This window comes from Cajanus cajan, chromosome 3, assembly GCF_000230855.2.
Source record: "Cajanus cajan strain Asha chromosome 3, NIPB_CcT2T_4, whole genome shotgun sequence".
Lineage (NCBI taxonomy): Eukaryota > Viridiplantae > Streptophyta > Magnoliopsida > Fabales > Fabaceae > Cajanus > Cajanus cajan.
In genome coordinates, this window is record NC_138519.1 from 74,619,017 (window position 1) to 74,632,386 (window position 13,370).

The 13,370-nt window shown below is 28.2% G+C and overlaps 1 protein-coding gene across 2 annotated transcripts; it reads left to right on the plus strand.

Moving 5' to 3' along the window:
* The first annotated feature begins 1,428 nt into the window (after positions 1 to 1,428).
* LOC109812493 (uncharacterized) lies at positions 1,429 to 10,056 on the plus strand. 2 transcript variants are annotated; one of them, XM_020376470.3, is made up of 11 exons: positions 1,429 to 1,455; positions 4,931 to 5,220; positions 5,409 to 5,463; positions 5,588 to 5,651; positions 5,910 to 5,955; positions 6,048 to 6,146; positions 6,235 to 6,303; positions 6,394 to 6,553; positions 6,668 to 6,783; positions 7,178 to 8,569; positions 9,262 to 10,056. In XM_020376470.3, exons 1-11 carry the CDS (start codon positions 1,437 to 1,439, stop codon positions 9,307 to 9,309), a joined length of 2,358 nt encoding a protein of 785 aa, XP_020232059.1. In that variant the 5' UTR covers positions 1,429 to 1,436; the 3' UTR covers positions 9,310 to 10,056. The 2 variants fall into 2 exon arrangements, with proteins under 2 accessions (XP_020232059.1, XP_082927422.1); XM_083071296.1 differs by lacking the exon at positions 1,429 to 1,455 and having other exon boundaries at positions 3,644 to 5,220.
* The last annotated feature ends 3,314 nt before the right edge of the window (positions 10,057 to 13,370 follow it).

The window sequence follows — 13,370 nt, forward strand, 5'->3', positions numbered from 1 at the left end:
CTTTTTAAAAAAATCATTTAATTTTAATATTTTTTTTATTGAAACTCATTTAATTTCAATATTTTTTAATCAAAATTTATTTAATTTTAATATATAAACATTATCAAATTTACGTTAAAAACTAATAGTGAGCTGGCTAGCGACAATAATATCAACTTCCAATACTTTTAATCACATAAAAACCGCTTTTGTGAGTCTCAAGACTCTTTAATTTATCAATTGAATGCGATAAAGTTCTTGCATTTTGAGCAAAATTAGAGAATTGTGAATCTTGAAAATCTTGAAATTTTAGAACGAGAGGTTTCTTCTTTTACCCTCTTTGATCAATGACTTTGGTAAATTTTTTGCCTCACCTTTCTTTTGTAACTTGGAAATTAGTGGTTAGTTATTCATGGTGTCCTGATTATGCTTCCATGTTCAACTTTTTACCCAGGCCAAGGTTGATGTTCTCTCACTATATGGGTACGTTTCTTCAACTTCATATGGACAGTTTTTCATTAAAGATTTTCTTTGAATGAATATCATATTTTGAAAATTGGGCTGAATCGGTCAATTGAACTAATTTGATTGAAAATCGATCCTCAATTGGTTCGGTTGGTTTTTAAAATCGTTTGATAATAAATTGGTCAAAAATTAGTAAAATCAATGAAAAATTGGTAAAATGAATAAAAAATTAGTCGAACCAGTTCAATTAAACATATGTATTTTTTAAATTTAATTTAAAATATTTTTAATAAAATACATATTTAAAAAGTTATAAATTTGAATAACTTATTTTTAATACTTGTCTTCTAAATTTAATTTAATTATTTATATTAATTTTTAATTTAATATCTTTTTTAAAAAATTTATATTATATTATAATTTGATACTTTTTATTCTAAATGTAACTTGTTATCATTATTAATAAATATTGTTATATTTTATTAAAATTTAGACTTAAATATTATATCATAATAAATGTTAAAAATTTATAAATAACATTTTATTATAATTTTTAGTGTTATAAAATTATGATATTATATTTATTTAATATTATTATTCTATTGATAATAATAATAATTATTTATTAATACTAATTTAATCACGTTCAACCACGACTAAATCATTGAACCTTGAACTAGTGTCTAGACTAATTTAATATCTGATATAATTTTAAAAACATTGCTTTTAATCACATAAAAATCACTTTTGTGAATCTCAAGACTCTTTAAGTTATCAATTGAATATGATAAAAGTTCTTCCATTTTGAGCAAAATTAGAGATTTGTGAATCTTGAAAATCCTAAACTTTTAAAACAAGAGGTTTCTTCTTCTTACCCTCTTTGATCAATTACCTGATCACCTTTCTTTTGTGACTTGGAAATTAATGGTTAGTTGTTCACGACATACTAATTATGCTTCCATGTTCAACTTTTTATCCAGGTTAAGAGGTTGATGTTCTCTCACTATATGGGTACGTTTCTTCAATTTCATCTAGGCAGTTTTTCACTATTTTTTTTTTTTGTTGTAAAAATAGGAAATATTACGATGATGGTTGCCATGATGATTGAAACTAGGTCCTCATGCTTCTAATTACCCTAACCCTCCTTACCAGACCACTAGGTTAATTTTAGCGATCACTAAAAATTTCCTTTGAACGAATATCATATATATATATATATAATTTATGTTTGCTTAATTTATTATACGAGTTAATCACCTATACACTACCAGTGTAAAGTTTTTTACATTAACAGTCAATCAGAACCATTAATAGTACTTTTTTTAATTTATTTTAATTTAATTAAATGAGCAGATAAAAATGCACTATTAACGACTCTGATTGACTACCCGTATAAAATTTTTTTACACTCACAGTGCATAGATAATTAACTCTTATTATATAACCAAAGACATTCTTTTAACGTTCCTTTCAAACTTCCAATTTTGTTCCTTTTCCTTCTCATTTTTGCCCCTCTACATGATTTGCATGTGATTTGACTTGTTTATAACATCTATATTCCCTTCAAACATCATTCTTGTTGTGGAAAAAACATGTATTATGTAAATATTATAATATTAAAAATTGGACTAGACCAACATATTTGATGAATTTGACAAGAACCGACTTAGGGTGTGTTTGTTTTTCAGTTACGTTGAACGTAATTCAAAAGTAACACATCATTTTTTTTAGCTTTTTTGCATCGGAAAGTGGAAAATGTCCATTTAACTTGTTTTGAACGAATTTCCAAACACTCACCTAGTCATCGGTTCATTAACTAAAAAAAATTAATGCATTTTTGAGTTGGTACGAATCGGTCAAGAAATTGGTCAAACCAATTCAAAACGAATGAAAACTAGTCAACAACGGGTGTGGAAAATTGATTTGAATTAGTACTATTCATTTTTGTATTTTTTAATTTTATTTAAAGTATTTTTATGACGAATAAAATACATATATAATAAAGATTATAAGTTGAAATAAATTATTTATCAATAATTTTTTAATAAATTTATAATTTAATCATTTATATTAATTTATAATTTTTTACATCTTGATATTTTTCAATTTTATATTATATTAATTTGACATTATTTTACTAAAAATATAAATTTGTTATTATTAATGAATATTATTATATTTTATTATATTTAAACTTAAATATTATATTTGAACTTTTATCGATACTTTTAATGTTAAAAATTTATAATAAAAAAATATTTTATTTTTAATTTTTTAAATTATAAATTTATAATATTGTATTTATTATTATATATTATTTAATTATCATTATTATTTTATTAATATTGGTGAACCACGACATCATTGATGATTATGTTTGTTGACTTCTCATTTTGTCTTCTTTCAAGATTTTCCTACATGATCTAACTTAGATTAAGATTAATTGGCAAACCTTAACCTCTCTTTATTCTTGTGTCTTTCCTTACATATCCTTAGTTATTTAATTGAAATGTTGCAATTATCATTTTAAATATTAGTCACAAAATATTTAGGTTAGAAACTCTTTATTCATTTCCCATTTTTTTTAATCGAATATTACAATGTGCATTTCATCAATTTGTAGGTTACAAATAAGTTAGATTGAATTGAATATTACTCGACTTACTCCAAACATTTGTAGGATTTGATTTTAGCTCAAATTTTTATAAATCATTTTCTTCAATTCCAATTCCACTTAATTTTAACATGTGAATTCAAATTTCATAAACAAAACAAAATTACATGAATCAAATGATATTTATGTGTAAAATAATTTACATGAATATTATCAATCATATTCATAGTTAAAAATGTGGATCACCATGAATAAGATTCCCGTAACAAAAAGATAAAAAACTTGAATTGAGATTTTCTCAACTTAATCAATGATTTTAAATTTAAATTTTTGCAAAAATATTTGTGTCTCTCACATAAATTAAATGATTAAACCTGATAAAAAAAATCAAATGATTAAATTGTACTTTGTTCAAGTTTAGTTTATTTAAACTCATTATTAAGATCATGAATTAAATTTATCAAAATAATTAATGAGTATTAAATGGATTTTGAATTAGTTCAAGTCATTTTTTGTCCTATTTAGTTATTTATGTACTTAATTAGAGAATATTAAGATTTTTTATATTTTCATCCTCATAGGTTACATATGTATTTTATAATGAGTACTTTAAAAATTATATTTAGCGTAACTTATGATATAATATGGTATAAAAATATTTATACTAATAATGTATAAAAAATTATTTTTTTAATTACCATACCTTTTTTTCATCCTCATATGTTGTTTACCTTTTCTACTCATCTTACCATGCCTTTTGCTCTGCACGTGCTTGATCTCATTTGTCTTAATTTTCGTGTGTATCTTTTAGCGATTATGTTTAGTTTAATTGACCTCAAATGTGTCTTAGTAGTATGAAGTTCCCTTCAAATCTTCATGCAAATATTATTTATAGTTAATTTGCATCATAAAAGTACTAATTTGGGTTAGGCATGCGTTTTATTTGTTTCACACTTCTAATTTAGATGGATGCTTTTCATCACTGCTGATTTACTTTAATTTATTCTTTGCAATTTTTGCTTTCATGGTTGGATTCTATAATTTTTTAGAAGAAATTAAGAAATTTCCCTAAAATTCTTTTGGCTTAACATAAGCCCCCCCTTTTTTTTTTGTGTTTTTATTTTACTTAATTTAACACTCGAAACATCTCTGCTTGTCATTATTTTTATTTCTATTTTTTCATGACTAAATTGCATTTTATACCATTATATTCTTATAGGAATAGGTCCAATAACCTCTTCATTAAAATAAAATAAAAAGTTATCTCATGTAATTTTACACCTTTAAAATATTTTCTTATGGATGTGTATTTTTGTGTACAATAGTTGTCCCAATGTTTGAACCTATGAACCTCAGACATAATATTCTATCCTCACAATATAAGTTAAAAAATTGTTTAAATATGTTTTTTTTTAATCTTAAAAGTTTAACAAATTTTACTCAATTTTTTTTTTCATTCGAGTAGTGATTTTATTAAAAATTAAATAATATACAAACACAATTACATTATAAATACTCTATTAATGTTATCATTTGTCTCTCCATATCACATTATATTATTTGTTGTATCTATACTTATGTCTCTTCCATCTCTTTCTATAGGTGTCAAATAGCATAGGGTGTCTGAACATCATTTTCTTATTGAAATCGTGTTTTTTGTCACTAATATAATTAGTTTTATTCATTTAAGTGATGATGTGACAAATAAATCATTGACACATCACATTAATAATTACATCACATCATTTCTTGATAGAACATTGAAAAACTGACTAAATTTTCAATAAAGAAAAAACATGTTTAAATTAATGACTTAAATACAATGTACAATATAGAATGTAGCATCTGAAATGCATGTCTTGATACGTATAGGGTCTACAGAAAAACGAATGAGACTGGAAGAAGAAATAGAATGTACAGAAAGAAGAAAGAGTAGTAGAATTGTTGCTTTGGAAGAGAAGAAGCAGCAAGAAAGAGAGAGGAAGCTAGCACAAGCATTGGAAAGGAAGAACAATGACGTTAGGAACAAAGGAAAAGGCAAGGCAACAATGGAGGTATGCGATGATGACATGAGTGATTCTAATAACAATGAGGATGAGGAGGGTCCAACCAAGAAGAGTTGCAAGAGCAAAGAACTTTATCAATTGATCTCTTCAATTAAGGTGTGTCCATAATTTTCATTTTGAAATTCTTTATTAAACAGAGTAACAATTTTATAAATGTCACTTCTTAAATGCAAATGCAAATGCATCTTCTTGAATGTCAAAATTGTATAGTTGCATGAGTGGTATAGATAAAACCACATGTTCTGTATTTACTTTGTATATTGACTTTTTCTGCCACTTCAAAGTCAATACAGGAATTAGGAAGACAATCTCAGGATGCAAGTGCTTCAGGAACAAATGGTATGCTTATAACTATCTCAAGATATTGAATTAATGGGATTTTTTAAGTTACAGCTTAGCCATTACATATGATTCTCCCCGAGTATAGTTATATAGTAAATATTGTTGTACTTTTCACTTGCAGTCTCATCTCTGAATGGTATGGCCCTAAAGCAGATCTTTGAAATGATCATTGATTTTCTACAAAGGTAAAAATCATATTCATTTGTGATTATTTTTTTATGCATGAAAATAATCGAAGAGTCTATTTGGATATAAGTTAAAAACATTTTTAAAAGTTTCTCTATAAAAAATAAAAAGTATTTTTTGATAGAAAAGTTTTCAGAAGTACTTCTAAGCTTATATTCAAACAGACTCAAAATACATAATGTTACATTACAAAATTCTCATCGGAATATATCTATATATAAATAAATAATATTATGAAGAAGTTTAAATGTGTGCAGGAAAGACTCCCTTGAGCTATTCGCTGAACCAGTTAATCCCAGTGTGGTTAGTTGTTTACCTTTAAATAATTGATTACTTCTTATCCGCTTGATCATTGAGTTTTGTTAGTTATGTTGAGTAATTTCTCTGAATTAAAGGTGGAGCATTACTATGAAATTGTGAAGCAGCCAATGGATTTCGGAACCATGAGGGCCAAACTTCACGAGGGCATGTACACAGACCTTGAGCAGTGCAAGGTTTGAAAATCATCAAACTTTGTTATGGTTTTGTTACACTTTCCCTCAATGCCAAACTGATGTTTGATTCTATTTCAATGATGTACAGCGTGATGTCTTTCTGATATGCTCCAATGCATTGAATGCTAGTCTAGAAAACTCAAAATATCATCAAGTGGTATGACCAACTAAAATAGAAAGCTTTAAGCTATTCAAGTTGTTTACTATAAAATGCTGAATAATCTTTGTTGAACATAATTTATTTCAGGCTAAAGATATTAGTAGGCATGCTAAGTGGATTTTTGAGGCTCTAAGTGCTGACCCTGAACATTTTGAATTGGAATCTTCCCTCAACAAGAGACGCTCAGATAGAAAGCCACAAAGTAGGCAACGGAGAACCTCACGGAGGGTTTCTTCCAAACCTGCTGGTATAGAATAATTAGTAAATCAAAACAACTTTAACTTTTAATTTATTCTCTCTCTCTCTCTCTCTCTCTTTTCGTTTGAATAAGAGAACTAACTGTATTTTCCTTTTAATGCAGGGATAAACAAGTCTAGTTCTGTTACGGTACCTGAAACAGAAAAGAGGGACATGTATTGGCCTCCAAGTAAGCCACTGGCTTCAAAAGTACTATATACTAACAAGCATATCATTCAAGTAAGTTATGTTTTTCTCCCAAACAATTATATAAGTTGGTGATCTATAAACACATTACAAGCTGATAATAAATGAATAATAGTTTGAAAGAGTGTAATGCACACATCGAACATGGAAAAAGTAGTACATCATAAGAGGTCACATTTGCACATAAAAATTCCTGACTAGTGGATCTTACATTCTGTACATAAGATTTCTTTTGGTGTTGGTTACAAATTTGAAAGAGAAACATGATAGTGCATTCTTAACTCCTTATACTGCATCCAGATAACTTTTCAATTAATACTACTTCCATGTAGCTGTTTATTTCAATTCTTCACCACATACCAAGAATTTCAATTTCAGATTGTGTTATAAAAGCTATGGCTATTAATAATGTTTGATGTTATTGCAGTTGAACAAAAATCCAATTAAGTACAAAGAAAGTCTGCTGCGATTTGTTGAGGATTTGGGACCTATTGCTCAAAGGGTTGCAACCAAAAAACTAGAAGCATTTAAGGATCAGCAACTTTGCAATGATGAAAATGTTTCAAGCACTCAGATTATTCATCAGCCAACTCCACAAACACCAACACAAGACGACACTTTCGATGCTCAGACACTGGCACTTGCCCTTCCCTTTCTGAATAGGCCACTCACTATTCCTGGTTCTGCAGCTCAGGAAAAAAGAATTGTCAACACCACTAATGCTGGCAGTGTTAACATCAGGGATGGTTCTTATCAGGGAAACAGGATCTCCACAAATGACAGCTGGCATGCTCGTGCTGCTGCTCTTTTTAGCAACTTCTTTTTTAACAACGACAAAAGTGGAAGTTCTAGTGGAATTGAGAGCTCTAATGCGAGAGGAACCATGAACTTTTTGGATCTCTCAAAGGACAAAAAGATTTCCCCACTTCAGAATGTGTCTTCTCCTTTTGCACCTGTTCATGAACATGATCACAAACTACAGCTAGGAGTTAACAAGACCAGTAACACAAGCCAGTGGAATACCTCTGCTAGAATACCAAACATGTTAGCCACTGGAAGCTCCAGCAATGTGTTTGCACGTGTTTATCCTACACGCGTGATCTCAGGGCCTCAACCTCGGCCATTGAATTCAGGCAACAGAAATAGACTTTCAGGGTTATCTCATTCAAGGCCAGAAAACTTCATGTCTTGCATGCCAAGAAATAACCTCCCAGAGTCATTGGTGCATCAGCCACGACCAGAAGATTTTGTTAACCTCTCAAATCTGACTCCTGCACCTCGATCAAGGCCAGAAAACTTCATGTCTTGCATGCCAAGCAATAACCTCACAAAGTCATTGGTGCATCAGCCACGGCCAGAAGATTTTGTTAACCTCTCAGATCTGACTCTTGCACCTCAATCAAGGATAGAACACCTCACATCTTACATGCCAAACAATAACCTCAGAGAGTCTCTGGCGAATCTGCCAAGGCCAGAAGACACAAAGGTTGACATGACTAGTAATTACCTTAGAGAACAGTCTCTTATGTATAATCAACATCACCACCAGCCATGGCCAGCAGAGTCTATGTCTAGCCTGAATCCCTTGAGACTCTTTCCTTTGCCTCAACCAATGCAAGAAGTGCCAGTTCCAAGTAAGAACCTCTCAAGGTCAAGTATTTTGCCTTCACTAGCTGAAAACTTTTCTAATGAGTCACACACTTCATCAGACTTCAAAAACAGCAGTTGCCTAACGCAGAGAAGTCAAGAACTCACGCACCAACAAGCTGCACCCTACAATCCTCCAGTGACTCAGGGTTTTCCTGACATGCAAATGCAGGTATTTAGGCAACTGAACCCTCATGCACCTATAAATTACTATTGAGGAAGAGGGGCTCTTATAGGCTAGCGAGAAGAGACTCTTCCATAGCTTCTTTGGGATAGTGAAGACTAAAATCCTTCTGACCAACTTAAATTATATTTTATTTACTTTTCAAAAGCTTACTTCATCAATTAACAAACCTCTTCAGCTGATTTTAGTCTGCTATACTTTAACCAACCAATATTAACAACCAATACCCGTTAAAGTTATTCATCACCAATTAGAGACTATACTTAGATCAACATTTTATTTTGAGGCGTAGAGATATGATTCATTAAAAGATACAACAATTACAAATCAACAACCAAATAGTATTATATGAGAGAATATCAGTGAAACACAGACAAAATGGTTGGGGGAAACTTGATTTGTTGGAGTTGACCCGGTTAAGTTCAAACCGGTTAAATTTACAATATTTTCTAATTCAAACCAAGGTCAATATATTCTTGATAATCTCTTGGATTATCTAATTTTTCCTATTACTATTACTGTTAGGAAATTCAAGACAATTTTTATAAACTTTAATTCATTTTATTATTAAATATTTTTTTTAATTTATAATGAAAAATGCTATTTGCTTTTTTTTTTTTTTTCCTTCTAAAATTTTTAGTATTATTTATTTATTTATTTTCTGATGTTCATATTTTTAGGAAGTCAAGGGAAGACTGAAAGGAGTTTTGGACCTGAATCGGCAGTAGAACCTAGACTCATGAATAAAAAGGAAGAAAAAGAGGACCAGGAAATCAATTTCTATATATTTTACATTCCGGAGTTTTTGTCATGAATTTTCCCGATGTCTAATTCATGAATCAAATCTTAAATTTTAATTAAGGAACATAAGTATCGAATTAGAAGTGATCCTAAATGAGTTCATAGAGTACAAGAAGGGTGATTAGGACTGAAGTTCACGCCTTCAACTGTCCATGTGTTCTATATCCTTTTTCCTTTTTATGTTGTTGATTTTAGTTTTTCTTTGTTTAGTTAAACCCAATTTTGTTGATCGATAAGGAAGATTTCAGCATAACCCATGAATATTTTATTTGGGATTTTTAATAAATTTTGTTTTTTTTGTCATTATGTTTGTATTATATTTTTTAATGCTTCTAGTGACTCATTCTTAATTAGGAAGAATTTTTTTTATTTCATCTATTTATTGGATGAGAATTTGTTCTATAAATGTTCTCTTAAGTTACAAACCTAACATTCTTTCATGTTAGGAATATTTAGTGGATGTTCGCTACTATTATGGATTAGTGAAAACTATAATGATATATTGATAGTTTCCACTGATCTCTAATGCTAATTGGTGTAGTAGATGGAAAAGGGATTTAAAAGGAAAAGAAAAATTTTAAATTAAAATAAAAATGATAGATGTAATAATGTTGAATTGACATGAGTGGTGATGGAATCAAGTGACCAAGAATTGAATCCTATCTATTATGAATGTAAAAAAATTTAAGTTAAAAAGAAATATTCACCTATATAATATTTGTCAATTTTATAAAAAATTATCTTATGAATAAAATAAAAAATAAGATATGATTTTGAATATTCATTTCGATCATTTATCTTACGAATAAAATAATATTTACAAAAGATGTGTTCATTTTGGTCATTTATCTTTTAAATTATAATTTATTTGATCCTTTTGAAATAATAATCATTTTTAATTTTGAGACACGATTTGTCTCTTTCTCGAGTACATCCCATACATACAAAGACTGGAGGAAGCAACTTTGCCAATGGTACTTCTTTCTTCTTCAAGCTCTTTCTCGCTGTCAAACTACTTCTATCTTTTAGATGTAGAGGGAAAATATAGTCTTAAGCAGCAAGCATGAGTGAACAGAGACTACTATAACCATGTCCCTAGTTTTAAGCAGGCGTGGGAAGATAATTTCTTGATTGTTTAGTTTAAAGTCAAGCAATCCATTTCCAAGAAGAGTTTTGCAGGGAAAGCAAAAGAAGAAAGAAAAAGGATTGATTGGTCATTCATTTTCTAAATTTGGATCGATCGACTTGATTTAAGATAATGATTATTTTTAATTTTGCGACATAATTTTGAATTTTTATTTAACTGATTTAAAATGTAAAATTTGTTTCATTAAATTCACCTGTATGAAAACTATAAAATTCATCAAAAGAGTAATAAACAAAGTGTAAATCATATGGAAAAATATCACATAAACAACTAAAAAATAAGTTGAAATTATTTTTAAAATTTTTTTTATTGTTCCTTAGACTTCTTTTCAAATAATTTTTACTATGAATAAGACTCTTTTTGTTCAAATCTTAGTTTCATTCAATAGTTTCATGTAAATGAATACAATGAAACAAACTTCTTGTTTTAAATCAATAAAAAATGATTTATCACAAATCATAAACATAATTATATCATAACAACACAATTAGAAGGTAAGGGAATGACAAATTCATAGTACAATCACATGCAATTGGGTAATCCCTCAAGCATTCAAACATAAACACAAGATTGAGATCAATCTTACTACTTTACAGATAACACACACTCAAAGTGAGATTCTTACTCACTTCAAATGTGGATCTCCGAGATTGTCTCCAGCTATCTCTGGTTCTCCCCCCTCAATGAGAAGAAAGAAGATGAAAACTCCTAAAAATAGAGATTTTATTGGGAAACAATTTTATCCTACTATAGACATTCTTTAGATGATCCAATTGTGGAAAATCAATAATAACATCTTGGGATCTCGTTATTCAAAAATCAGCTTGATCCAATGATGAAAGAATTCCCGATTGCAATTTGAAAATTGCTACCTTATGGATATATGAATTGGACAATCATTTTTCTCTCTTCTTACTCATGTTTTGCTAATATTTTTTTTCAATGATGAGTCACTCTCAGGACACGAAAATGCATATTAATCATGAAAGACAATCCTAGATTGCTAATCTATAAATAAAGAACACTAAACCCTAACTCTTACATAAGCATCAATTATTCTTTTCTTGAATTTCAAACAATCATCTATACTAATTAAACTAGAAAATAATTTTTTTTTATCAATAAATCTCATTATTAAAATAACCTCAATTAATTATTTAAAACTCTTATATATAAATACATAAAATAATATCTTTTCAAATAAAACAATTTTAAATTGTTTATTTTCCTTCTCTAAAAACATTCTTATCTATAAAATCCCTCAATTATTCAAAACAATAACATATGTAATCAACATATGTTAAAACATATAAAATATATATTTATCTCTAATAATTAATAATACAAATAATTTCACAAATCTTTCTTTAATTAATAAAAATACTTATAATTATATAAAAAAAACATATAATATACTTATAAATCTATTTAATTAATTAAAATATTATTTTAATAATTTAAAAAAAAATTAGAATGTTACGAGATCGACTTGTTGGTAGAGAATGAGATAGTATGTTCAAAGTTTAAGGTTCAAATTTTTTCGTCGTCATTGTAATTTTGATTAATAAAAAAAATAGTTTGGACTAATTAAAAAAATTAAATGATTAAAATTAGGGAAAATAGGTGAAGCACTAAAATTCATATCAATGATAATATATGATTAGTTAATTATGTAAAATTAATTTTTAACCAATTTTTTTTTAAATAGACTATATGTACCCTTTACGTGAGACAATCTTGTTCAAATTCAGTTGGACCATTATGGACGATAAAACTCTCCCTCCGAGAATTTTATGCAGTTGCATACTAAGACTCCAACTTGAGACTACTGGTCAAGTTAAATCCATGTGCTTGGTAGTTTTTAATTGATTTATTTATTTTGGTGAATTTTTTAACCATTTTAATATATTATCTTTGATTTTTATAATAAGACATTTTTAACCGAATCATGATTTACCAATTTTTTTTCTTATTTATTAATAAATTTTTAAGAGAAATGAAAATATATATAAAAGTTTATGCATCAATATCAATAAGAATAATAAATATCAATTAGAGAAACTTTAAGAAATAAGAGAGAAACTCTCATTTTGATAACTTTTAATAAGGAAAAGAATAATTTAATATTTTTTAAAAACTATAAAATATTTTATAAAAACGATTATTTTTTTTTCTTCTAAAGTGTCTTATAACAAGAAAAGAAAGAATTACTTGAGAATTAATTAAACTAATTTTAACCAATTTTGCTAGCATTAGGCCCAAAATGATTAAGAGTGAGTCGCTCCTATCAGTGTAATCCTAATTTGACGTTGGTTCCTCCCTTGTAAAGATAAACAAAGGAATGAAATAGATGCTGAAAGATATATTGAATTATTATCATCAACATGAATTACAGAGAATGATTTAAAGACCTTATATAAGCTACACGTAACAGAATAATCTTATCATAAACAATGACAGCTAAGATAACTAATCATAGCTAAACAAATGATTTTATCATAACAGAATTAGTTTTAATCTAACTAACTTTATTATCCTTAACATCCCCCTCAAACTTATGTCACATGATGAAGTGACCATAAGTTTGCGTCAAAAACTCTCAAATGGAGGGCCAGTGATGGACTTTGTAAGAATGTCTGCAACCTGAAATTGTGATGGTAGATGAAAAACCTGAATGGCTCTAGTAAGCACCTTATCTCTTACAAAGTATAGATCAAGTTCAAAATGTTTAGTTCGGGATTGCATAATGGGGTTAGCAGCTAACATCACAGCACCAAGATTGTTGCAGTAGATTGTTGAAGTAGCAGTATTCACTTGAAGTTCACTAAGAAGTGATTGGAT